Source organism: Anomaloglossus baeobatrachus, chromosome 5 (genome assembly GCF_048569485.1).
Source record: "Anomaloglossus baeobatrachus isolate aAnoBae1 chromosome 5, aAnoBae1.hap1, whole genome shotgun sequence".
Taxonomy (NCBI): Eukaryota; Metazoa; Chordata; class Amphibia; order Anura; family Aromobatidae; genus Anomaloglossus; species Anomaloglossus baeobatrachus.
In genome coordinates, this window is record NC_134357.1 from 60,889,062 (window position 1) to 60,916,204 (window position 27,143).

General features: G+C 48.4%; 1 protein-coding gene across 1 annotated transcript in view; it reads left to right on the plus strand.

Annotated features, from left to right (window-relative positions):
• The window catches only part of KNDC1 (kinase non-catalytic C-lobe domain containing 1), a 218,366-nt gene extending 191,462 nt beyond the window's left edge, over positions 1-26,904 (plus strand). Inside the window, exons 23-30 of the mRNA XM_075348552.1 lie at positions 3,906-4,073; positions 6,249-6,464; positions 11,620-11,702; positions 16,072-16,222; positions 18,308-18,430; positions 18,823-18,882; positions 19,931-20,088; positions 22,698-26,904. Coding sequence (XP_075204667.1) covers positions 3,906-4,073; positions 6,249-6,464; positions 11,620-11,702; positions 16,072-16,222; positions 18,308-18,430; positions 18,823-18,882; positions 19,931-20,088; positions 22,698-22,929 — 1,191 coding nt within the window. The 3' untranslated portion in view covers positions 22,930-26,904. The remainder of the gene's footprint in view (positions 1-3,905; positions 4,074-6,248; positions 6,465-11,619; positions 11,703-16,071; positions 16,223-18,307; positions 18,431-18,822; positions 18,883-19,930; positions 20,089-22,697) is intronic.
• The last annotated feature ends 239 nt before the right edge of the window (positions 26,905-27,143 follow it).

Here is a 27,143-nt window from a genome sequence, read left to right on the forward strand (position 1 = left end):
CACGTCTCCGATCAGTGGGTGCGAGATACCATCTCCCACGGCTACAGGATAGAATTCTATCCAGCCCGCCAAACAGATTTTTTCTGTCAACTCCCCTCTGCTCCAAGGCCGCCGCCTTCTCACAGGCTGTGGCATTCTTGCAGGCCACTGGGGTAATTGTATCGGTTCCCGTCTGGGAACGGTTCTGAGATTTCTGCTTAAATCTATTCCTAGTACCCGAGGAGGGCGGTGCCTTCCGACCTGGATCTCAAGCTTCTCAAGCATGTTCAGGTGCGGCAGTTTCGCATAGAGTCTCTGCGATCAATCATTGACCCAAGGAGATTCCCTAGCATCCATCGACATCAGAGATGCCTATCTGCATATGCCAATCGCAGTTTCACACCAGCGTTGGCTACGTTTTGCAATCAGAGTGGTCCAATTCGTGGCTCTTCCCTTTGGGTTAGCCACGGCCCCTCGAGTATTCTCAAGGTCGGGGCAGCTGTGATTGCGGTCCTGCACCTCTAGGGGTTGGCAGTGATCTTTTTGTCCAGGACAGCCTTCTGCTCTGGGTTTCATCCAGTGCAGACTGTTAGCGGAGTGCCTCGCTCACTCTCGCCACTCTAACCAATTCGGGTGGTTTGTCATTCTGTCCAAGTCCACTCTGACTTCGACCCAGAAGTTCACAGACCCAGGGACGCAATTCGAGACTCTGTCGGCACTTGTGAATCTGCCCTTAGTCAAACAGCAGTTCCTCCGCTGGCGGTCGACGTCGTTCCATCAGGCACCTAATACAGGTGCTGGATCAGATGGTGGTGTCAATGGAAGCAATTCCCTTGCCCAGTTCCATCTGCGTCCTCTACGGCTGGATATTTTCCGCTGTCGGAACAAGCGGACTTCCTTCTTCCTCGGGTCGGTGGCTTTGCCACAGACCAGGGGCTCATTTCAATGGTGGCATCGTCCCCTCTGTCTCAGGGACGTTCCTTTTTGGCTCCGTCCCGGGTGATCCTCACCAAGATGCTAGTCTATCCAGCTGGGGAGCAGTATATCTCCACCATGGAGCGCAGGGCACTTGGACTCTGTCCGAATCAGCCCTCTGGATCAATGTGCTGGAAATCAGAGCTGTGTTTCTAGCTCTCTAAGCTTTTCACCATCGGTTGGCGGCCAGACACATTCGAGTCCAGTCAGACAACGCTACAGCGTTGCCTACATCAACCTCCAGGGCGGGCACTCAGCCGCCTGGCAATGTTGGAGGTTCATCGCATTCTTCAGTGGACGGAGGACTCCTAGTCCACCATATCCGCAGCCCACATCCCAGACGTGGAAAACTGGGAGGCAGATTGTTCTGCCGTCAAACCGTGGCTCCACGATCCTCACGTTTTTGCGGCAGACGCACTGGTTCGAGTTTGGTCCCAGCTTCGTCTGTCTTACGTGTTTCACCCTCTAGTTCTTGCCCAGAGTCCTGCGCAAGATCAGAAAGGAGGGCCGTCGGGTCATTCTCATTACTCCAGACTGACCCAGGCAAGCTTGGTACCCTGACCTGCTCCGTCTGTCCGTAGAGGTGCCATAGCATCTCCCGGACTGTCCAGACCTTCTCTCACGAGGTCCGTCCTTCCGCCAGAACCTACGGCTCTCAGTTTGACGGCGTGGCGTTTGAGTCATGGATCTTGACGACTTCTGGTATCCCTCCTGAAGTCATCTCCACTATGACTCGAGCTCGGAAGTATCCTTTGGCCTTTTGGCCTTGCCGACCCTCCTGTCCCTTCTACAGTCCAGCCTGCAGCTAGGACTATCCCTCAATTCCCTTAAGGGACAGGTCTCGGCTCTGTCAGTGTTGTGCCAGCGGCGTATCGCCCGGCTGGCCCAGGTGCGCTCCTTCATGCAGGGCGCATCTCACATCATTCCGCCTTACCGGCGGCTCTTGGGGCCCTGGGTCCCCACAGCTTCCGGAAACCCCCCTTTGAGCCTCTTAGGGAGGTTTCTTTGTTTAGTCTTTCACAGAAAGTGGTCTTTCTAGTGGCCATGACTTCCCTCAAGGGAGTCTCTGTTTTGGCTGCACTCTCTTCGGAGTCCTCCCTTGATCAAGACAAGGTGGTTCTCCGTCCGACTCCGGACTTTCTCCCTAAGGTGGTTGCTGCCACCTTAACCGGGGAATTTTCCCTGCCTTCCTTTTGTCCGGCTCCTGTTCATCGCTTTGAAAGGGCGTTGCATACTCTGGATCTGGTGCGGGCGCTCCGGATCTGTGTCTCGCACCGCTGTTCTTAGGCGGTGCACCTTTCTTTTGTGCTGACCGCTGGTCAGCGTAAGGGCCTTTCGGCATTTAAGCCGACCCTGGCTCGTTGGTTTAAGTCGGTCTTTTTCCCAATACCTACCAGTGTACTCAAGTGCCTCTCCCGCCGGGGATCAAGGCACACTTGACCAGAGCTGTCGGTGCCTCTTAGGTTTTCAGGCACAGGCTACGGCTCAGCAGGTCTGTCAGACTGCCACTTGGACTAGTCTGTATACTTTTTCGTGCACTACCACGTGCATGCTCTTGCTTCGGCAGATGCGAGCTTGGGCAGACGCATCCTTCAGGCGGCTGTCGTCCATTTGTGAAGTTAGGTTTCGCCTACTTCTCAGTTTTTCTGTTTATTCCCACCCATGGACTGCTTTAGAACGTCCCATGGTCTGGGTCTCCCATAAGGAACGATGAAGAAAAAGAGAATTTTGTTACTTACCGTAAATTCTTTTTCTTATAGTTCCGACATGGGAGACCCAGCACCCTCCCTGTTGCCTGTTGGCAGTTTTTTGTTCCGTGTGTTTCACCGGCTGTTGTTAGTAGACAGAGTTCCGGTCTTTCCGAGTTTTACTCTATCTCTACTTATGGGTGGATGTCCTCCTTCAGCTTTTGCACTAAACTGGCTAGGACTGGCTACCAGGGGGTGTATATGCTAGGAGGGAGGAGCTACACGTTTGAGTGTAGTACTTTGTGTGTCCTCTGGAGGCAGAAGCTATACACCCATGGTCTGGGTCTCCCATGTCGGAACTATAAGAAAAAGAATTTACGGTAAGTAACAAAATTCTCTTTTTTATCGTGACACATCCTGTTAAGGGATTATAATAGGTTTATCACAAGTTGATGGCATAAGCCGATGAGATCACTGATTGTCTGCAGCGCTGCTTATGTGGCGTCAGTGCTGCAGACAATTTCGGACATCAGGAGCAGCGGAGTAGACTGAGTTCTGGACCTGGGAAGGGGAAGTAAAGCACAGTTAGTTACTGTAGCCGGGAAGAAGGGTTTTCTGAAACAAGTGCGGTCTGTGTCCACATCCTATATAACCAAGTGACCACATAATGTAACCTGTTAGGCTAGGTTCACACTTCCGCTGTTTTAAATCAGTCAGGTCCGTCAGCAACGGATCAGTCGTTTTTTTAAATGTCAACTGATGCAACGGATGTGTTTTTCACAGGATTTCTTTCACAGGAAACGCGTCCGTTTTTTGACGGATCAGTCATGATCCGTTTGTGTTTGGGACAGCCCAGTGGGTGTGCCAAAACTGCTGGGCATGCTCAGTAGAGCATGACTGAATCCAGCGCTGGATTCCGTTGTAAGACGGATTATGACGGAACCCAGCACCATAGACATACATTACAAGCGTGACGGATGACGACGGATTCCTGTGCGGTGCGTTAATCCCGAAAAACGTTACATTCTGCGTTGCTCCCGCCTGGTGGTCAGTCCAAAAACAACTGACCGCGGCGCAGCGGATGCAACGCAGGGTCATCAGTCGCAATCCGTCACTAATAGAAGTCTTTGGGGAAAAACTGGATTCCTGCAAAATATTTTACAGGATTCTGTAATTCCTCAAGGCTACGGATTGTGACTGATGCAAAACAACGGAAATGTGAACCTAGCCTTACCGTTTATAGAAATCTTTTAATTTTTCCAGATTCTGCCGAAGGATGAGCGCGGGGAATACCTGTCCTCGCTGCTGCAGGAGCTCTCCAGTAAGAAGTGCACCATCTCTTCTCCTACTCTGGGGTCTGACAGAAGGGAGGACACCAAGTCTCTGCACTCCCTGTGCACCAAGTTCTCCGAGGACAGTGTTTCTAGGAAGGTTGGTGGGTTTTTTGCTCCGTTCCGGACCCAGTACTTGTCATTTGTATGTTTCTTCAGTATAGTGTCTATTTGGGATCCCTCAATCCCTACACATGGAGACTCTCCAGCTCCTTTAGGGGACCTATAAAAATTTGTAAATGGTCCAATATTAGATTGTTGGGGCCTAATATTAAAGGAACAATCCAGGAAAAGTTGTTTGCTTTCCTGTACATGGCTGGCTGTTGAATGAGTTAACTTAGGATCCATCAGTGAGTTCATGCTGATAGGAAGTTAATAGCTTTTCTTTACTCTTTCTGAGCTCCTTTTGTGCTTATTTATGACCACATCAAAGTTCAAATAACTTTGATGTGGTCTATGGTCATAAATCGGCGCAGAAAGTCGCTCAGATAAAGACGAAAGCCTTCGACTCTCCCTGTCAAAATGAGGACAATTTTTATTTTATGTATTTGGAGGCCTTTAGTTATGGCTGAAGTGTTTTGGGTCTTATTCACATGATGTACAGATTTCTGTTTATAAGAAAGCCCCATGGACCTGGATAACCGAACCTGATCAGGACAGGACGAGCGCTGAGCTTCTCATGGTATATGTGCACATGTTCGGTATTTTCTCCGCTAAAAATGTCTTTTCCAGGAAAAACAGTACATAAAATCCACGCTTTTTTGTCAACTTTTTTGCTGGCTTTTTAATGCATTTTTTTTTCCCCCCATTCATTTGCATGTGGGGAAAAAAAAGCAGCGAGTGCAGGAGATTTCTCCACGGGAAAAATGCAGCATTTGAGCAAGTCCTTTCTGTAAAAATAAATGTACAAGAGGAAGCTAAAAATGACCCCCATTATTTGTTCATTTATTTATTTATATCACTCCCTTCTATTGCACCATAAATTACACAGTTCTTTGCAACTGTGATCATCACTGTCCCCATTGGGGCTCACAATCTAAATTCCCTATCTGTATGTCTTTGGAGTGTGGGAGGAAACCGGAGAACCCGGAGGAAACCCACGCAAACACGGGGGAAAACATACAAATTCCTGCAGATGTTGTCCTTGGTGGGCTTAGAATCCAGGACCCCAGCGCTGCAAGACTGTGGTGTTAGTAAATTACTAGTTGATAGTGCCCTTTGTATGATCCATTGCATGTTAGATTATACAGTATATTGCAAAAGTGAGTACACTCCCTTAATTTTGTTGCCAGTGGTTTAGACCTTGTGTGTTGAGTTATTTAGAGGGCACCAAATTTGCACTGTTATGCAAGCTGCACACTGACACTGTACATTGTATCACAGGGTCATATTGTCAGTGTTGTCCCATGAGATAAGAGATAGTAAAAAAATAGTTACAAAATGTGAGGGGTGTACTTACTTTTGTGATATACTGTAAGTGTGAGCCATGCACCGGGACCTCTTTCCCCCTGCATGTCTGGACCCCCGCGCACCCCCCTTCACCCCTTACCCCCTTCCTTCGCCCTGGGACCTTTCTCCTCTAACCCCCCATCCCGGGCACCCGGGACCCTTTAAAGCTCACAACCCTGCACCCTGAGACCTTTTCACCCCTCCCTGCGCACTGAGACCTTTTCACCCTCCCACCCCCTCTTGCGCATTGGGACCTTTTTACCTCCCATTCCCCCTTGCGCGCTGGGACCCTTTCTCTCTACCCCCCCCCCCCTACCCGTGCACCTGGACCTTTTTGTCCCCACCCTGCACACCCAGACCTTTTTCTCCCCCACTGCGCACCTGGACATCTGGACCCTTTTCCTCTCACCTCCCCCACACACCTGGACACCTGGACCTTCTTTCCTCCCCCCTCCCACACAAATGGACCTTCTTTCCTCCCCCCCCCCCCACGCACCTGGACCATCTTTCCTTCCCCCCCCCCCCCCTCTCCACACACCTGGACCCTCTTCCCCCCCCCCCCCCCCCATCCACACACCGGACCTTCTTTCTTCCCCCTGCACACTTGGACATTTTTCTCCCCACCCTGCGCACCTGGGACTTTTCTCCGCACTCTACGCACCTGAACACCTGGTCCTTTCCCCCCCCTCCCCCCATGCACCTGGACCAATATTCCCCAATAATGTCCAATAATGACACAATGAATTACTTATGTATGCAATACCAGTATATGTTTTGTGGGAATACATAGAAGTAACCGTAGCTCCGCCATGTCCATGTTTTGCAGAGCTTTAACTGGAGACTCTCCAAAGGCAATGGCCTCCACATACCTCATCACAGGGATAAATCGTACAACCTCTCTGCCGCTCTGCCCCGGCCGTGCTACCCCGGACTCGTAGAAGACCTGTCCTCATACTACATGAAGGGAGAGGATTGTGGCAGCAGCTCTCTACAGGAATGCAGTGCTCAGCAAATCGCAACGCAGCTGACGTTACTGCAAGAGGTGAGAACGTATCACTGGAGGGAACGCCGAGCATTTCATCCCTACCATATGGTACCATTGTTGTGTGCAACCACTCGCTAAATAAAGGGAAAGTATCCTAAGAAAAAAAAAAAATCAGTCTTGTAATTTTCACATTGACCACTGGGCTTACTCCAGGTTCATGCTTCTGGTTCTTTCAGAAAATGCACCTGTACATTAGCAGCAATAGACTCTGACCCTATCAGTTGTATTGTAGCATCTAATGAGCGTGTGCAAAGGTCATTGAGGAGGGAGGTGATAACACAGGACAGGCTGATTCTATCAGCTGTGTATGGAGGAGTTTTTATCACTGTCTATTTTTCCATTATATGTGCATTTTTTCATGTCCGTTTTTATTATGTTTATTTCTTTTTATATTACCTTCTCTATATATTTTTTTTATAAACTTTTTCTTTAAGTGTATAAAGATTTCTTCATTATTACTCTCCAATTTTGCTTGATTGTATTATTGCACTTAGACTGTAATATTACTGCAGGCAACCAATATGTCTCTTCATAGCCCGGGCTCGGTGGGTGAATACGCACCAATCAGTGTTCGTTTGCCGATAAGGTGCCATAGGGAGTTTCCCTGCCTTCACTCTCCTCTTTAAGCCTCGTAGATGATGTGCACTTGGATCATCTGTTTTATGTATTGATACGTTTTTATTATTAGACCAATTACATCAATGACCACTAGAGGGCGCCAGAGCTCCTCTTATACTTCTGCAGACGGGACCTCATTTACCAAGCTGCTTCCCTTCTTCACTGTGACCACTGCAAGGATCTGTCTTCTTACAAATAACCTTTAACCTGTCCTAATGAGATGACCGAAGCTTTGGTTGGTAGAGGGTTAGATTCTGGAGAACGAAGGGGGAAGAAACACCATGAGTTTAAAAGAAAACTGATGGAGCCGCAAACTCAGCTATACGGAGGACCGACCGCGGCCATTACACTATACGGAGGACTGACCGCGGCCATTACACTATACGGAGGACTGACCGCAGCCATTACACTATACGGAGGACTGACCGCAGCCATTACACTATACGGAGGACCGACTGCGGCCATTACACTATACGGACGACCGACCGCGACCATTACACTATACGGAGGACTGACCGCAGCCATTACACTATACGGAGGACCGACTGCGGCCATTACACTATACGGAGGACCGACCGCGGCCATTACACTATACGGAGGACTGACCGCAGCCATTACACTATACGGAGGACCGACTGCGGCCATTACACTATACGGAGGACTGACCGCGGCCATTACACTATACGGAGGACTGACCGCAGCCATTACACTATACGGAGGGCTGACCGCAGCCATTACACTATACAGAGGACGGACCGCGACCATTACACTATACGGAGGACGGACCCCGGCCATTACACTATACGGAGGACTGACCGCAGCCATTACACTATACGGAGGACTGACCGCAGCCATTACACTATACGGAGGACTGACCGCAGCCATTACACTATACGGAGGACTGACCGCAGCCATTACTCTATACGGAGGACGGACCCCGGCCATTACACTATACGGAGGACTGACCGCGGCCATTACACTATACGGAGGACTGACCGCGGCCATTACACTATACGGAGGACTGACCGCAGCCATTACACTATACGGAGGACTGACCGCGACCATTACACTATACGGAGGACTGACCGCGACCATTACACTATACGGAGGAGTGACCGCGGCCATTACACTATACGGAGGACTGACCGCGGCCATTACACTATACGGAGGGCCGACTGCGGCCATTACACTATACGGAGGGCCGACCGCGGCCATTACTCTATACGGAGGGCCGACCGCGGCCATTACACTATACGGAGCGCTGACCGTGGCCATTACACTATACGGAGGACTGACCACGGCCATTACACTATACGGAGCGCTGACCGTGGCCATTACACTATACGGAGGACTGACTGCTGCCATTACACTATACGGAGGACTGACCGCTGCCATTACACTATACGGAGGACTGACCGCTGCCATTACACTATACGGAGGACTGACCGCTGCCATTACACTATACAGAGGACTAACCGCTGAGACTAGTGTGCCTTGAAGCCGGCAGTGGCAGGTTTGGATTAGTGTGGATGTTAGTTGAAAGTCTTTTGCAGAACGTAGAGAACGGGTGGGGTGATAGACACAGGAGGGTGGAGTGTAGGGGGGTGCCGCACTGTGGAGAGCTTTGTGGGTGAGAACAAGCAGATTGAATTGGATCCTGTGATATATGGGCAGCCAGTGCAATGACTGGCACAGAGCAGAGGCATCCGAAGAGCGGTTAGCCAGATAGGTGACCCTAGCTGCTGCATTAAGGATGGACTGTAGAGGAGAGAGTCTAGTTAGGGGGAGACCAATTAATAGAGTTACAGTAGTCAAGGTGGGAGTGGATCAGGGCCACAGTGAGGGTTTTTATAGTTTCCATGGTGAGATGGGGGCGGATTCTAGAGATCTTCTTGAGGTGCAAGTAAAAAAGCGGGCAAGAGATTGTAGATAGGAGGTGAAGGAAAGATCGGTGTCAAATATATCACCCTGACAGCGAGCCTGCGGCCTAGGAGTAATCGTGGTGCCACACACCGAGGAGGAGATGTCAGTCACTTTTTCTCCTTCTCTTCCAGTTTTTATGCTACACAGGAGTCAGTTTCTCCACGCTGCACACTGACCGGCAGCAGCTTATAGGAAACCTGTCACGTTGCACGTGCCGTCAGGTCTGCGCACAGCACGGTGTAGAGGCTGAGAAGCTGAGCAGAGTGATGAGTAGGTTCTTTGCAGTCAGTCATACAGGGAAGACTGTCGATCACTGAGTAGATCCGCCCACTAGACTCCTTCATACAAACACCAGCAATGAGTAAAATGCAAGTTTTGCTGAATCTGTTCCCACAAAGATGTATTTTATTCTGCTCCGCTCCGGCTGCCCTGTAACATCCAGCCTGCGGCTCCGATGCCATAATCAACATGACGGTTCTCTGTCAGCAGTTACAGTGGACTGACCGGTAGCGGCATTTTCAATAGCCTGCGGATTAGTGAAAGCAGTGCCACATGTTAGATTGTAGACTGACCCACATAAGTGTTTACACTGGAGACTCAGACTGACTGCTGACACGGGGGGGTGTAATGATCGCGGATGCAGAGGGTGTGACTGCGACCAGGTCCGTGCAAGAGGGGGGCTCACCAACGGCAATTTCACCTGGATGTGTCTCCAAGGACGCACATCCAGCCGAAATGCATTGCAACGCAGAGACCCACCGGGTCCATGCACTGCAATACACACCACCGGCCAATCAGAAGACAGCAGCTGATGTCGGCTTGCCAGTGATGGGTGGCATATTATAGTAACATGCTGCACGTGTCTGCTCACCAAAGTCAGCTGCCGGCTTCTGTGCCAGCTATAGAGGAGGACGGTACACATCGTGGGAGAGGTGGAAGGTTAGAATAATCAGGTTTCTTTTTTAAATGTGCCAGAGGTGAACAGAAGGGGCCCAGGATGGGGACATTATACCAGGAAGGAGTCCAGGATTGGGCCCTTATTACTGGAAGCAGTCAGGACGGGGGGGGGGCATTATTGCATATGTCTTTATAGGATCTAGAATGCTACAAGGACCCATACATCTGATCACCATGCAGGTGAGCGATTTGAGCTCTAGTTACACCACTAGGTGGCACCATTTTCATCAGACTGGAGACTGACCACCAGCAACATCTACACCAAAGTGTGGACTGACTGGCAACATCTACACCGGACTTCAGAGTGACCTGCGACGTCTATGCTAGACTGCGGCAACATCTACTCACTGAATGGTTGGACCAGGGCAATGCTGTGAATATATTCTACACCTTCTAAGAGAAAGGAGGAGCGCACCAAACGTATATGGCAATTATAAACGAAGGGGTGCTAAAAGGTGCGACAATGAGAAACTTGGAAGGGAGGAGAAAAAGATGTTGCACATAGCACAAGCACAACCCAGTGTGATATAAATAGTACAAAGCACGCGAGCACAGTCCCGGGTTCAGTCTAGAATGTACAGGCTGTAGTTAGGTCCCAAAAAGAGCCCGTACATTCTAGTACGGGCTGCAATCAGGATCTGGAAAAAGCCTGTACGTTCTAGCATCTACCTATAACGTACTGGGATTGAAAGGGCCGGCAAAAGCGTGAGTGGCGCTCGAGCACTGAGGTTGCCTGGAATGTGCCCGGGGGCCGCAGAAAATGTCATCCGCCGTTTGCGACCCGTGGGCCGGAGGTTCCCCATCCCTGATTTAGGAAAAGTTTCACTCGCAGGGGGTTGGACCTGATGATGGTCCTTGAGGTCTCTTCCAACTCTACCATTCTATGATTCTATGGTTGCAGGATGACCATTGGCATCATCTACGCTGGACAGCAAGCAGGCTGACCATTGGCGGCGTCTACGCTAGACTGCAGGCTGACCATTGGCGGCGTCTACGCTAGACTGCAGGCTGACCGTTGGCGGCGTCTACGCTAGACTGCAGGCTGACCGTTGGCGGCGTCTACGCTAGACTGCAGGCTGACCGTTGGCGGCGTCTACGCTAGACTGCAGGCTGACCGTTGGCGGCGTCTACGCTAGACTGCAGGCTGACCGTTGGCGGCGTCTACGCTAGACTGCAGGCTGACCGTTGGCGGCGTCTACGCTAGACTGCGGCCTGCCCGGCGGTGGTGTCTGTACGAGACTGCGGCCTGCCCGGCGGTGGTGTCTGTACTAGACTGCAGGCTGACCGGCGGTGGTGTCTGTACTAGACTGCAGGCTGACCGGCGGTGGTGTCTGTACTAGACTGCAGGCTGACCGGCGGTGGTGTCTGTACTAGACTGCGGCCTGCCCGGCGGTGGTGTCTGTACGAGACTGCAGGCTGCTGATGTAAGTGAATATGGCAATGATGACCTCCATCTCCACTTCCATTTGCAGGTTAAGTGCAATCATTTAGACGACGCTGTACATGAGAGCCGGATTACATGACCTCTGCCTCTGATTACACTAATTATAAAGCCGTTATGGTGTCATTACATCTGAGAGGGTTTTTCTGCTTCTTAAGATCACTCCTCGCCATTACTAAATGTCTAATGATTTTTTATTAATTTATGTGATAGGAGATGTTTCAGAAGTGCCATCCTGTCAACTTCTTGAACTCACGGGCGCTAGGAGTTAAAGACAAATCCAGCAATGTTCCAAAGTAAGTCTGACGATAACGAGCCAAGGTCAAGTGTGGACGTCATGGAGCCGGATTGTGGGGCGGCTCCGGCCGGGGGAGAGGAAAATAAATCATGGGCCAAGTGAGATATGCAAGGCGGACACAGGTGTCCTGCTATAATGACCTCGAAGTGCGAGATGAAAGGGGCACTGTGCTCGAAGAACGATCTGACCCCTCTGTGTAGAGATTGTGGGGGACGCAGAATCTGGCATTTCTTTATATCTGTCAAAGCAGGGCAACACTTTGAGCCATATTTCTAAAATGGAGGTGAAAGAATGCAGCTGTATGATGAGATCACTCCCCATACGCGCCCCGTCTCACACCAGTAATTGCCATGTACATGTGTCGACCAGGGATAGGGGGTACTCAGATCCGGGCCAAGGGGTCGGTTCTGAAGGTATCACGGTGGCGTGACCCGGTCTGTGATTCCAGGCACCACAACAAAAGGGGCATTATATACAGGGGAGATTTGGTAGTCTATGTTCCGTGACACCACCCGTGGTGTGCGGTGAGGTAATGGAGCACCCCCGCTGCCGGTCAAAGGATCCCGGGGATGGTAAGGGGCAGCAAGGTGGTGATTTTCCCTCCACGGGTAGGGTGTTGATGTCCCGGGACCCCGGTGTGATGGATCGGGGAGTAACGGGTGCAGTCTACGGCTTGGACCGGGTGGTGCAGGAGTACTCACAGTATAAGGCAATAACTGACACGAGTCCAAGAATTAACCAAGTTGCTAGTAACTGGTGCCCACGGCTGCTGTGAGGACGCCCGTGTGTGTAATTTGGGTGTTTTTCTCCTGCCTGGTGTCTGTGTCTGCTCCGTACACAGGAAGCGGCTGGCCTATTCCTAAGGCCCTCACTGCCACTTCTCCTAGCCCCACATAGGGGCTGCTTCCAGAACTCTCTCCTCCTGCAGACTGACTGAAACTAAACTTTGCTCTCTCCAAGCGCCTCTCTCCCCCTCCAGTTTTCCTGAGGAGGGGGCGAGTGGGGCCTGATTGGCTGGTGTGTATTGGTGTGGGAAACTCCCCAAGGGACAGTGAGATCTGCACCATAAAGATGGATGCAGACCTCTGTGACACCCTGGTTTTGCCAGGGCGGCACATACACCGTCATAGAGGAGTAGAAGGAGCTCACCTCATGTGTACAACAGAGCCATAAAAGTCCTGCTCACCTGTCTACAAAAGTGACGGAAAAGTTCCAAATCAATAATCCACAAGAAAAAAAATCAGCTCTTCTAAACAGTGAACTTTTATTATTTTCCCCAGTTAAGAGATTGTCATGCGGTGTGCTGCTTTGTAAACACCATATGTCATGGCGACTTCGGACTCTGTTCACACTGCAGAGTCTGACATGACACCTGGTGCTTCTGTGTTGCTTAGTCCGAGTAGGGACTCAACCAGTTTTGGGCTCGTTGATGATCGGTCTGGCACGAGTTAATTCTTGCTGGCCTGTGAGTTACTGCTGGGATCACAGGTTACTGAAGACCTATCACCGCCGCCTCCGCCCTTTTTAAGATGGTGGATCCTGCTCCTCCATGCCGAATATAGCGAAAGAGATACCGGTATTGGTGTATGGTGATTCAGTTGCTGGAGCACTGCTGTATGCTATTGTGGTGTGTAATGCAGATACCCTTGTTGTGTATTTCCTTCCTTTGCTTTATTTCCTTCCTGTGCACATATTGTCTTTTACCCCTGTGATTGACTGCTGTGAGTGTGAGCTTTAGGCCTAAGACACACGGCATGAAAATCAGACCGAGTGGAATGCGATAAAACATTGCATTCCACTCGGACCAATATTACTCTGTCAGCACCTATGAGCAGTTATTTTCTCAGCTCCAATCGGACCGAGAAAATAATCGCAGCATGCTGCGACTGTAATGCGAGTCTTTCTCTCGCACCCATTCAAGTCTATGGGGCGAGAGAACGATCGCACTGCACTCGCGGTACACTGGTGTTCCGCGAGTGCAGTGCGAGAATGGCAATAGCCGGTAACAAAGCAGAGAGGGAGATAAATCCCTCCTTCTCCTCCTCTGTGCCGGCCCACCCCTTCTCAGCGCTGGACCTCCACCCTGCAGCTGAGGTTGCATGATTGGACCTCAGTCGCAGTGACACTCACATGACACTCTGCTCCTGCTGTGCTGCCAGCGTGAGCGAAGTGTCATATGAGGATCGCACCAGTCCCCCGTGTGGCCCCGACCTTAGTTTCTCCCTATCTGTCTGTTTGTGTGGGGATTTATCACTCCAGTCCCGGTCCCCCCCAGGTTGGGGATGAGGGGGTATAAGATCAGGGCTTCTCAGTAGTTAGGGTTACGCTGGCGGTTCAGACCTCTCCACCATCAGGCATACCTCTGGGATGATGGACAGTTAAGGGCTCCCCCAGCCTGAGGGTCAGTTTAGGAGTCTTGATTTCCAGTCACTCCGTTACTACCATGACATATATAGTAAAAAAGGAACATTACAAATAGCGGTTTATGCTTTTCGAGGCTATTTGCCTCTTGATGTTAGGAGTAGGAGGCCGCTAACCTCGAAACGCATAAACCGCTATTTGTAATGTCCCTTTTTTTTTTTGACTTGGAAAAAAAATAATTTCACTTTTTAGAAGCGCTGGACTTTTTTCTTTTGGATTATCGATAATTAGGTGTATGCAGCTCTTATGCAAATCAATGTATTTCCATGATAACAGATTAGTGATAAACCTTGTGTACTCCATTCCTGGTGTCATACTTGGTCCCATTCTGTTACCTTTATTTGCTAATGTAAAATACAGGACAGAGAGTAAGGGGTTCTTCTCACATATCGAGATTGCTGCTGAGTCACGTTTTTGTGACGCACCAGTGACCTCATTAGCGATCTCGCTGTGTGTGACACTGAGCAGCGATCTGGCCCCTGCTGTGAGATCGCTGCTCGTTACACACAGCTCTGGTTCATTTTTTGGACGTTGCTCTCCCGCTGTGAAGTACACATCGCTGTGTTTGACAGCGAGAGAGCAACGATCTGAATGTGCAGGGAGCCGGCGTCCGGCAGCCTGCGGTAAGCTGTAACCAAGGTAAATATCGGGTAACCAAGTGCTTGGTTACCCGATATTTACCTTAGTTACTAAGCGCAGCATCGCTTCCACGCGTCGCTGCTGGCTGGGGGCTGGTCACTGGTGAGATCTGCCTGATTGACAGCTTGGTTACCCGATATTTACCTTGGTTACTAGCGTCCGCCGCTCTCAGGCTGTCAGTCCCTGCTCCCTGCACAAGTAGCCGGAGTACACATCGGGTAAATAGGCAAAGCGGTTTGCTTATTAACCTGATGTGTACTCTGACTATGAGTGCAGGGAGCCAGCACTAAGCAGTGTGCGCTGGTAACCAAGGTAAATATCGGGTAACCAAGCGCTTGGTTACCCGATATTTACCTTAGTTACTAAGCGCAGCATCGCTTCCACGCGTCGCTGCTGGCTGGGGGCTGGTCACTGGTGAGATCTGCCTGATTGACAGCTCACCAGCGACCATGTAGCGACGCACCAGCGATCCTGACCAGGTCAGATCGCTGGTGTGATCGCTGGAGCGTCGCTAAAGTGTGACGGTACCCTATGACTACAAAGGGTTGTGTTTGTAGTCTGTGTCTTTGGAGACAAAACTGGATTGAGGCTCTGCACAGAACAGATCTGTGAAGCATCAATGTGCCTCATTATAGTGACCGTCATTGGTAAGTTTTTGCTATCCTATCTGAGAGCAGCAGACTAGAGCCGTAGACCCTGATTGAGCAGTGTCTTTCACTGGACTGCTTGCTGCTACAATTTTGAGTCACTCATATCTGTTGCAGATCTAGCAGTTCTCTGAATGCTGATCCCTGTATAACCCCACCCATACCACTGATTGACAGCTTTAGTGTACGCTGTGTAGGCAGAAAGCGGCCAATCAGTGATGGGGGCGGTGTTATAACAGAGCTCATGAATATTGAAGACTACTTGGCTGCAGATCTACTCATCCTCTAGTGATAATCTCCTGCTGATTAAAACAATGATTTTATCAAAATTAGAGCAAGCAGCCCCAGTACGAGAGACATTGCTGGAATCAGGATCTCTGCCCCTACGTTATGCTGCTCTCAGATTAGGTGTAAAAACCTGGTGACAGATTCCCTTTAATACTTTAGTTCTATAACTGGTCGATTTAGAGACATATCGCCCTAGTCACAAAATACAGTGTATCCCTAGTATCAGACAATGAGACAACTTGCCATCACGTAAAGACAATTAAATCTGACAATTGAATTTTGAGAAGTTCCGTAACTTTCTTCTACACATTGAGTCTCTGTCGTCCGCTCTCGGGTATTTTCATCTTTTCTTCATTGTTTCTGACCTGATAGATCTTTCTCCACGGAGCCGCCTCCGGCCGAGGTTTGCAGTCTCTTCTCCCCAAACTGCACACAGGACAAGTATCTGCTGCAGATGTTACGATTTGCAGACAATGTCAGTACGTGGGTGGCCGCAGAGATTGTCACCTGTCACACAGCCAAGGTTAGATTGCGTGTGCTCAAGTCTGTCTTCATTTTCTGTATTGTCTCACAGTGTCCTCAGTGTGCTTGTAGTCTGCTGTGTCTGGCTATCCACCTCCAATAGGCGACTATAGCCAAAAATGATAGAAAATACTGACTCCGTCTGCATCATTATAGTCAGAGGCCCCATTAGTGCATACACCTGTATTGCAACCCCTCTTGCTCTTTGCTCGCTTTCTCTCCTGCACTTACTCTTGCTTGTCGCTGTCTTCCCATTCCTGCACCCCTCTTACTCATCTGTTTATTTGTTTCTATCCCCCCTCCTTCACCCCCTCTTACTCCCTCCCCCCTCCACCCCTTTTTCTCTCTTCTTAGTCCCCTCCTGCTCTTTCCCTCTTGCTTTTTGCTTTCTCTTCTTGCACCCACTCTCACTAGTTTCTTTCTCTCTTGCACCCCCTCTTTCATCTCTCTCTCTCTCCCCCTCCATCTCTCTCTCCCCCTCCATCTCTCTCTCCCCCCTCCTTGACCCCCATTGTCGGTCTCTCTCTCTCGCCTTGTCAAACGCCCCTTCTTGTTCTTTGCGCTCTGTCTTTCTCACCCCACTTCTTTGCTCCCTCTTGTTCTCACCCCCCCTTTGCTCCCTCTTGCCCTCCCCACCCTCCTTCGCTTCCTCTTGTTCTCCCCACCCTCCTTTGCTCCTTTGCTCTCACCACCCTCCTTCTCTCCTTCTTGCTCTTACCCCCTCCTTCTCTCCTTCTTGCTCTTACCCCCTTCTCTCCTTCTTGTTCTTACCCCCTCCTTCTCTCCTTCTTGCTCTTACCCCCTCCTCTCCTTCTTGTTCTTACCCCCTCCTTCTCTCCTTCTTGCTCTTACCCCCTCCTTCTCTCCTTTTTGACCCCTCACCCCCTCCTTTGCTCCTTCTTGCTCTCACTCCCTCCTTCGCTCCTTCTTGCTCTCACTCCCTCCTTCGCTCCTTCTTGCTCTCACTCCCTCCTTCGCTCCTTCATGCTCTCACCCCCTCCTTCGCTCCTTTTTGCTCTCACCCCCTCCTTTGCACCTTTTTGCTCTCACCCCCTCCTTCGCACCTTTTTGCTCTCACCCCCTCCTTCGCACCTTTTTGCTCTCACCCCCTCCTTCGCACCTTTTTGCTCTCACCCCCTCCTTCGCACCTTTTTGCTCTCACCCCCTCCTTCGCACCTTTTTGCTCTCACCCCCTCCTTCGCTCCTTTTTGCTCTCACCCCCTCCTTCGCTCCTTTTTGCTCTCATCCCCTCCTTCGCTCCTTTTTGCTCTCACCCCCTCCTTCGCTCCTTTTTGCTCTCACCCCCTCCTTCGCACCTTTTTGACCCCTCACCCCCTCCTTCGCACCTTTTTGACCCCTCACCCCCTCCTTCGCTCTTTTTTGACCCCTCACCCCCTCCTTTGCTCTTTTTTGACCCCTCACCCCCTCCTTTGCTCTTTTTTGACCCCTCACCCCCTCCTTCGCTCCTTTTTGACCCCTCACCCCCTCCTTCGCTCCTTTTTGACCCCTCACCCCCTCCTTCGCTCCTTTTTGACCCCTCACCCCCTCCTTCGCTCCTTTTTGACCCCTCACCCCCTCCTTCGCTCCTTTTTGACCCCTCACCCCCTCCTTCGCTCCTTTTTGACCCCTCACCCCCTCCTTCGCTCCTTTTTGACCCCTCACCCCCTCCTTCGCTCCTTTTTGACCCCTCACCCCCTCCTTCGCTCCTTTTTGACCCCTCACCCCCTCCTTCGCTCCTTTTTGACCCCTTACCCCCTCCTTCTCTCCCTCTTGCTCTCACCCTCTGTTAGTACCATCTTGTTTGTTGCACTCTTTCATCACTTGTCTCACTTATGTTTTTTCCCTCTAGCACTCATGAGCACTCTCCCTCTTAATGTGTGTGTGTGTGTGTGTGTGTGTGTGTGTATATATATATATATGTAATTAGGATTATACAGATTAATGTATGAACTAGATTGATAAACTGTTCTAGGAATCAAAAAGAGAATCTGTTCATTAAACAATTCACTCTTTATCGAAACTTCTCATTCCAGGTGGAGGACCTTTTATTTGTTTCATCCATTGATTTAGTCTTTCCACTCTTTAGTTACAGACGAGCATCCTGACAAAATTTCTTCTAGTATCTAAATTATGCTACGAACAACGAGACTTTGCATCAGCCGTCCAAATACTCTGGGGACTCGAAAACCTCATAGTGCGACAGCTGCCGGTGAGAGATTCTTTTGCATTTTCTTCTTGCAAAGGGATATATATATATATATATATATATATATATATATATATATATATATATATATATATATATATATATATATATATATATTTTATATATATATATATTTTATATATATATATATATATATATATAATGTGTGTGTGTATATATATATATATATATATATATATATATATATATATATATATATATATATATATATATATATATATATATATATATATATATATATATATATATATATATATATATATATATATATATATATATAATATGTGTGTGTGTGTATAGATATATAGACTATATGTAATTTTTCATTTTGTTTTAGCATATCAATAAAAGACTTTACATTTTTATACACTCAGGCTTGGAAAAATTTACCTACTAAAGTGGCAGAAATCCTGGAGGAGCTTAAAGCTGTGGAGGTAATTTATATGATTTGTTATGATAAAACCACTTTTTGCTAAACAAAATTAAGTGTTTACCAAATTTATCAAAATGATGCATCTATAAAAATTTTAAGATGGAAAAGCACAGATTAATGATAAAACAAGTCGATCGATTCTCATTGGAAGCATTTTTTGACATGAATGTGAACATTTATGGGGAGGGGGTTTAATTGATCATTAAAAAGGTTCGACACTACTTTTACATTGATGGTTCATCGTTAGAATAGGTCATCGTTCTCTGACCGGCCAGGGTACGTCACCCCGTACCCTTGCCGATCAGCTCTTTTCTTTACTGGCGGCGGCTGGAAATGATTGGTTGCGGAGCTGCCTTGTCTTCTGATTGCGGACAGGTTCTGAACATCTGTTGCCGCCATCAAAAGACTAGGCAGCACTGGAACTGAGCATCTCTAGCGGACTGCTGCCGCCGGCACCGCACACAGCTGATTGGCTGGGGTCTGACACTCCCGCCAATCAGACATTGATGACTTATCCTAAGGAAGGGCATCAATGTAAAAGTAGTGGACAACCTCTTTAATGATTAATCACCCTGCCCCATAACGGCTGCTATCAGGAGACCTTGTAGCTCCGCAATTAAGCATTTCTGTCTGGCACCGGTAACAGCTGATCAGCGGGGTGCGGAGTGTCGGACCTCAGTTGATCAGACGTTGATGACTTCTCCTACGGATAGGTCATCAATGTTAAAGTAGTGGACAACCCTTTAACACAGTCTTCATATTGTCGGCAGCACATAGTCCTATAAATCTACTAACGAATGAGCATTTTGCAAGGCGTGCGCGGTCTTCTGTGCAATACTTCCAGTGTAATTACTTTTTCTATAATTTTTTTTTTAATGTAAATGAAGTCTTTGATATACAAGTAACACCGAGAATCCTAATTGTCCTTGTTACATATGTATAAGGACGATGTCTTTTACATAGAATTTTCTGTCAATGTCCCGTCCTCGGTGACACATTTCCCGTGGCAGGATTAATCAGTGGCTGTTTCCAAACCTATTTTTCACCAGGTGTTTCTGAAGAGTGACAGCTTGTGTCTGATGAAAGGAGACAGATTCAGAACGCTACCCACAATTCCCTCTGCCTACCTCTTAGCAATGCACATTCAGCAGCTTGAGACCGGGGGCTTCACTATGGCAAACGGAGCATTTAAGTGGAATAAGCTAAGGTGAGTGCGGAAGGATGAGATCAAACTGATGACTTCTCAATGCATACTGTATATTCTTCCCATTGATGGCATCCAAGAGTGCACAGAGGGCAGCACGACGACAATCTGTAACGTGTAACTGTGGGGGCGGGGGGGGGAGACATTGACCTCACATCCAAAAATCATACACTGATCTAATGCGGCCAAGCAGATATTTCCAAAAATTAACAAACAGGTTCTTACTTTAACATTCTGATCAGATTGTAGACATTCCACTGCAACATCACAGTGATCCGCTCAGTGGATCCCTAACTTAAAAGGTCAAATGAGCGGGGAGGGAACAAGAGTGAGTGCAGGAGAGGAGTGGGCGCAGGAGAGGGGAGTGAGCGCGAGAGTTAGTGAAGGAGAGGAGTGAGTTAAGGAGGGGGAAGTGAGTGAGCCAAGGGAAAGGTGAATTGAGGAAGAGGGAAGGCAGTGTGATGGGGAACCAAGAAGGGGGAATTGAGCATGAGAGGGAGCCAAGGAGGGGAAGAGAGGGCTAGAGGGAGTCAAGGAAGAGGAGGGAGAGAGAGGGCAAGAGGGAGCCAATGAGGGAGGAGAGAGCGCGAGAGGGAGCCATGGAGGGGGAGAGAGGGCAAGAGGGAGAGAAGGAGGGGGGGGGGGTGAGTGCAGGAGGGAGGAGAGAGAGGGAGCCAAGGAGGGAGGAGAGAGAGTGAGCCAAGGAGGGAGGAGAGAGAGGGAGCCAAGGAGGGAGGAGAGAGAGGGAGCCAAGGAGGGGGAAGAGAGTGCGAGAGTGAGCCAAGGAGGGAGGAGAGAGTGCGAGAGTGAGCCAAGGAGGGAGGAGAGAGTGAGCCATGGGAGGGGGGGGAGGGCAAAAGGGAGCAAAGAAGGGGGAGAGGGGAGCAAAGGAGGAGGGATAGCACAACAGCAAGGGGAGTGACCCGGTGCCCCATAGCACCCTTACTACAAGGCAATATCCTCATAACTCCAGGCTACACCATCCCACAAGTACAAAAGTAATGGCCGCTGCACAGCAAAAACGCAAGTGAAAGGAACAGCTGCCCCAGCAGTGACCGGCGCCTGATGCCGCACTTTTTAGTTTGTTCGCTTAGTGGGGTCTCCACTATGACGTGGCGGTGACGTTCCTTCACTCTGATCAGAATGTTAAATGAAAAACCTCCATGTTAATTTTTGTACATTTTTGCCTAGCAGTGTTATATCCGTGTATGATTTTTGGATGTGCAGTCCATGTCTTTTAGAATATATAACAATGAGGCTTATTGGGTTTAACAAATAACACACATTTTACAACTGTGGTTATCCTGAATCTTAAGTGGGAACGTCAGAGGGAAAGAAAGGGAGGGGAGGGACAATATACATTTTTATTGGGGTGTAAATTCAGTTAATCTAGAAGTGGGAAAGGAAGATGAGGGGGAAGGAGTCCTACCTACTAAAACAGTCAAATGACCAATAAACCTTATAAAGAGAACGATTGTATTGGACTGCCGGAGATGGTGCTGAGCTCTGCAGAGAGCCGTTGTTGGACTTTGTGAAAGTCTTATTAATGTGTCACCTGGCCAGATGATAGGAGATAACTATTCAACATCCAGGATCTCCTGCTATTATTAAGCGATGAGTAGTCATGGCAAAGTTATCCATTTTTGTAATATATTTCATATTCTCTTTTTGCTCCTTTCTCTACCAAACACGATGCTGCAGTGCTAATTAGTCAGAAGTATGCACGCCCTTTATCAAATAGCCAGTGATGATGCCTTTCCATTAAGGACTTGATCCACCAGTTAACCGATATGAAGAGTGAGTTTTTCATGCATTGAAAACCTTTTATTAAACCATGCACCATTTCAGCTCCAGTGATCTTCTCTTTAGCATTTAGAAGTTGCTTTTAACTGCTGCTCGGTGAGATGAGAAATATTAGTCAAACAGAGTATGGGACTTTCCCTGTCTGATTAGTGGGAGGGAGCAGAGAAGCTCAGACTGGGTAGGTCCTAACATGAACTATTGGGATCTTGACAATAAGTAGATAAAAGCAGCTTCTAAAGGAGCAGAATTTGGGCACTGATCTAGCACTGCAGCATGGTATTTTGGGGAGAAAAAAGCAAAATGGAGTAATCAAATGTATTAGAAAAATTCATAACTTTGCAATGCCTGGAGAATAATTAAATACACATATGACTTTAGTTGCTCTTTTTAACAATTTTAAAGGAACTGTCGGCTTATCTCCAGGAGAACAAAGTGATGAGCAGTCCAAAATTGGAGATGCCCAATCAACTTCTCCCCAGACGATTAAGTGTCTTGGGCCCCCATACACATTAAACTAATGTGTACAGAGGGCTTTACCTGTGGTGGTTGGTTTTTGGTCACTAACAATCTTCAGATTTTGGTCCCGTTGACTCTCCTAATATCTAAATGTTGGGTTTTTTTTTTATTATTCTGATATTAGTTTTGGAAGCTGCTTTAGTGATTAGAGCAAAAAGTTTCCAGACAAAATATTTGGTAACATTTGAAATGTGAACACGTTTCCTTGTACAATGTCAAGGTTCTTTCTCACGGCTTCATGTGAGACTCGTGATTGTCTTCACTAAAATTCTTCACCTCTTTTTGCTCCACAGGAATATTGCAAAGGTTGTGAGCCAGGTTCACGCATTTCAAGAAATCCCGTACTCCTTCAGTCCAGATCCAGAGCTGCAGTTTTACCTCCGCCAACGCATTTCCCACTTCAGCGATGCAGATATCTCCGTCCTGGCCGCTGACAACAATGCCAACTTTCATCATGTGAACTCCGAGAAACATTCTCGTAAGATACAGGACACACTGCGAAGGATGAAGGCGACATTTCAGTGAAAGCCATAGACATAACTATTCTGGCACGATTGTATCCCTTCAAAAGAACCAAAGAGTAAATGAAGAGTTGCCCAAAGTGATGGACGGGCAAAACGGTGGCTGTTATTGTCTGTGCAAATTAGATTGGCAGCAGTACAATTGGGGGGACACAAATATTCACAAAGGGCTCATGTATTTATCCCATATCTGCTCGCTATCATGTACTGTAAGCCGTCTGAATGCGTTCTGTTTTCTGTACTGGAGACCAGGTCACGAGGACTCCACTATCCATGGCAGAGGTCTCCACTGTCCACGGCGGAGGTCTCCACTGTCCACGGCGGAGGTCTCCACTGTCCACGGCGGAGGTCTCCACTGTCCACGGCGGAGGTCTCCACTGTCCACGGCGGAGGTCTCCACTGTCCACGGCGGAGGTCTCCACTGTCCACGGCGGAGGTCTCCACTGTCCACGGCGGAGGTCTCCACTGTCCACGGCGGAGGTCTCCACTGTCCACGGCGGAGGTCTCCACTGTCCACGGCGGAGGTCTCCACTGTCCACGGCGATCTTTCTCCTTTTGTATGCATTCTTCAGATCACGATCGGTCCTAATTTTGACTTTTCCATGAAAAATAAGGACTGGGACATGATGAAATGTAGCACTTGTTGCCCATGTCTCTTGGCTATAAGTAATAATGATTGGATTTATTTTTTTGCACACATAGCCAAGAATAATTAGTGTATTACCTACAAGCTAAACTAAACTTATTAGTAGAAATAGCTAAATTAATTGTCATTCGGGCTATAAAAAAAAATATTTTTAAAAAGTTGACCTTGACAAGCACTTGGTTACCTGCTTTTAGGTTTTTTAATGTACCTCCAGTGACTTATTTTGAATCTTCTTAAAATATGCAGAGCCCACTACAGTCATTTCATTAAGATGCAGAGTAGGTGGGGACCTGAATTACTGCAGCCCTTTACTTTCTCCCTGCTGTTAGATAGACAGATAACTTGCATTTCTTACCTAAACTGGTAGAGATATGTGTGTACTTAGAGAGAGAGCCTGGTTATTCTAAAGTCTTGGGATTACAGCAGCCTCTGCAAAGTTTCAAGCACTTAATGTAATATGGGAAGGGAAGGTATGTGATAAGAGCTGGCAAGGTGATAGAGACCGGGCTGCATCTCTCCTTTATCGGGAACACAACTATGCTAAAGAGGTTGGCCACTACTTTACATTTATGGTCTATCCTTGGTATAGGTTATCAAAGTCTGATTGGGTGGGATCCGACACCCGGCATCCCTGCTGATCAGCTGTTTTTGGTGCTGGCACAGTAGCAGGCTGCCAGAAACGCTTAGTTCCGGAGCTGCCCCGTCAACTGATGGTGACCGCGGGTGGGTACTAGATATCTACCTCCTATTGATCTGGATGGGAAACGGATGTGCAGTACCCGGCTGCAGCCGCTATCGGAAGACTGTGCAACTCCGGAACGGAGCATTTCCAACCACCGGCATCGAGAACAGCTGATCGATGGGGGTGCGGGGTGTTGGACCCCAGCCGATCAGATATTCATGACATATCCTAAGGATAGGCCATCATTGTAAAAGTAGTGGACAACCCCCTTAAGAAGAAAAAAAAAAAAATTCTGCATCACAAATGGCCGAGCTTTAAAGGGAGTGGTACTGGTCTTCCCATGAAGATCTAACATTACTTTGAAGTTTTCCCATTCAATAGGGGTGCACTTAAGGGATCGTTTGGAATATAAATCAAACTGGTAACCATAGTACTTTGCACTTTTTGGATATATGATGACCATTGCTTGAGATCCCATTTCTTGATACAGGTAACGCTATCAAAACCTGTGATGGTCACTGTTACTGCTCATCTTCAGGATGGCAGAGTAATCCTATGCAAACCTAAGACTGTTCCCTGGGTTTAGTTTTAGTATTTTTTGTGTGGTCTGATGGGTTTGTTGATGGAGGAATCAGTAATTCCCTATAACTGCACAAGGAACTCCAAAGTTCTGCAAACACATCGTTACTTGCGATTATCGACGGAGCTCCATTATATGTCCTAAATCTCACTGCGGAAATATAGTATTGATACGAGGATTACTGTGCAGCCTTTTACTAAAGGATTTCACAATTATAGGAATGAAAATTTTACCAATACAAATATAGAAGCTGTTGTATCAGAAAGTCACCAATGCCATGAAGAAAATACCTCTTTATTTGTTTTTTCTTTTGTAAGTTTGAAAGAGCGTTTTTGATTTGGCGCAAAATTCATGATCCACATTGAAAACTTTTGGCACAGAAAAAGTCAATGCATACCACAAGGCAAGAAAAAAGTCACTGAAAAAAAGAACCCAAATATGATGACTGGATTTTCTTTTGCATCCATACTGTGCCGGGTGCATGCACTCGGGCTTTGCTATCTTGCCTCCTGAGCTGCACACTTCTGAGGTCTTAGGAGTGATTGATTAGGGTCCCCAGACCAGGACTCCCCATAGATCTGCACAGAATTATAAAGGCTACAACATCCAAAAAGTTATTGAAATGTTTACTCCTTTAAAAATCGTCCCATCTAAACCAATGATGCTGTTTACACAAGACTTGGTGTAAAGGCCTGATAGCGGGTGCCGGTCCTCCCTCCGAGACCCTTGCCTATTGGGAGAAGAGGGGTCTCTGCCTAGTAATTGCCAGTTCAAACGTAGAAGTTTTAATTACAAAAAGAGGCGAACACACAGACCTTGCCACGTTAGGCAATTATGGATGTCTTCTATGTGGCAGAGGGTCCCGTGAGGGCCTCCGCAGGCAAGAGGGTCCCTTGAGGGCCTCCGCAGGCAAGAGGGTCCCGTGAGGGCCTCCGCAGGCAAGAGGGTCCCGTGGGGTCCTCCGCAGGCAGGGGGTCCCGTGGGATCCTCCGCAGGCAAGAGGGTCCCGTGGGGTCCACCGCAGGCAGGGGGTCCCTTGCAGGCAGGGGATCCCGTGGGGTCCTCCGCAGGCAGGGGGTCCCATGGAGTCCTCCGCAAGCACAAAGCTTTGGCACAACGGCTACCTATAAATCCAGTAAATCTTACATCCCTGCGTACATCTATGGCCCCCATTATTATCACACATGACCGGAGAGAGAATGCATTTTGTATACATCAAACAAACAAAAGCGACACTGATCATTAATCTAAACTAGCAAGTTGCAATAAATTTGTCGTGCCAATAGAAAGTTTTGGCTATTAGCCAGCAGCACTGTTTGCCATTTTTGTACACTTCTCGTGTGCGCAGAACAATTGGTAATAGTTTTCTGTGTGCGTTGAATCTCATTGTCCTCGGCAGCAGATACCGCTTACACAGGACAGTGTGCTGCCGAGAGCGATTATTGTTTAAGCACATTTATAAATCATTTCACCCAATGGATGATTGATTTGTTTGTTTGTTAGAGGATCGGCCGTCTGATTACTCTGGACAATTATCAGAGTTCCTAGGAACGCTCATTACTGATTATTCGAAATGCGTCCCGATTGTGTGTTTACAGTTACCCAACCAGCGGCACTTACCGACCTCTGATCAGCGACTTGTTTGCTGATCGGCAGATGTTTGATAACCTATTTAGTCTGTCCGACTCCATGTCTGATGTGCAAGGAACGATCTGTAATGGAGGTAGACTGCCATTCTTCTCGGCAGCACAGGTCTTGTTTGCACAGGACTATGTGCTGCCGAGAACGTGCAGACAAAAAAATCTCACTAGTTAATTAGCATTTTGCTCGTCCTTCGTGTGATCAGCTGCCGGTTTAGTCTGCTGGTTAAGTCCTGGAAAATGTTCCATTTAGAGATGATGGACCCCTGCTGAATTCTGTGGTGCCTTAATGTCTAACAGTCAGAGCTGAAAATGCCAATCTCTGGTCCTGGCAGAATCTGTTATTTGTGTGTATGCTTTAAAGAGGTGGTCCATTACTCAGTGTTGGTGGCCACGTCGGTGTAAAGCTCATAAAGAAGGCTTTACTCACACTTGTGTAGTCATTTGAGCCTGTGAGCGGCGCTATTGCGATCAGCTCATCCTCATCATATGACACCCGGGCGCCGTGACCTCTGAGATCCGGTGATGTCAGGTCAACTTCCAGTTGACCTGACCTCATCGAGGCCGGCCCCAGTCTTCCTGAGTGACTGCGCTGCGTTGGAGGTTTACCGCTCATCACAGCTTAGCGTCACTCCTGCTTGCGGCATTCTGCAGCAATGGAGGGAGGGTA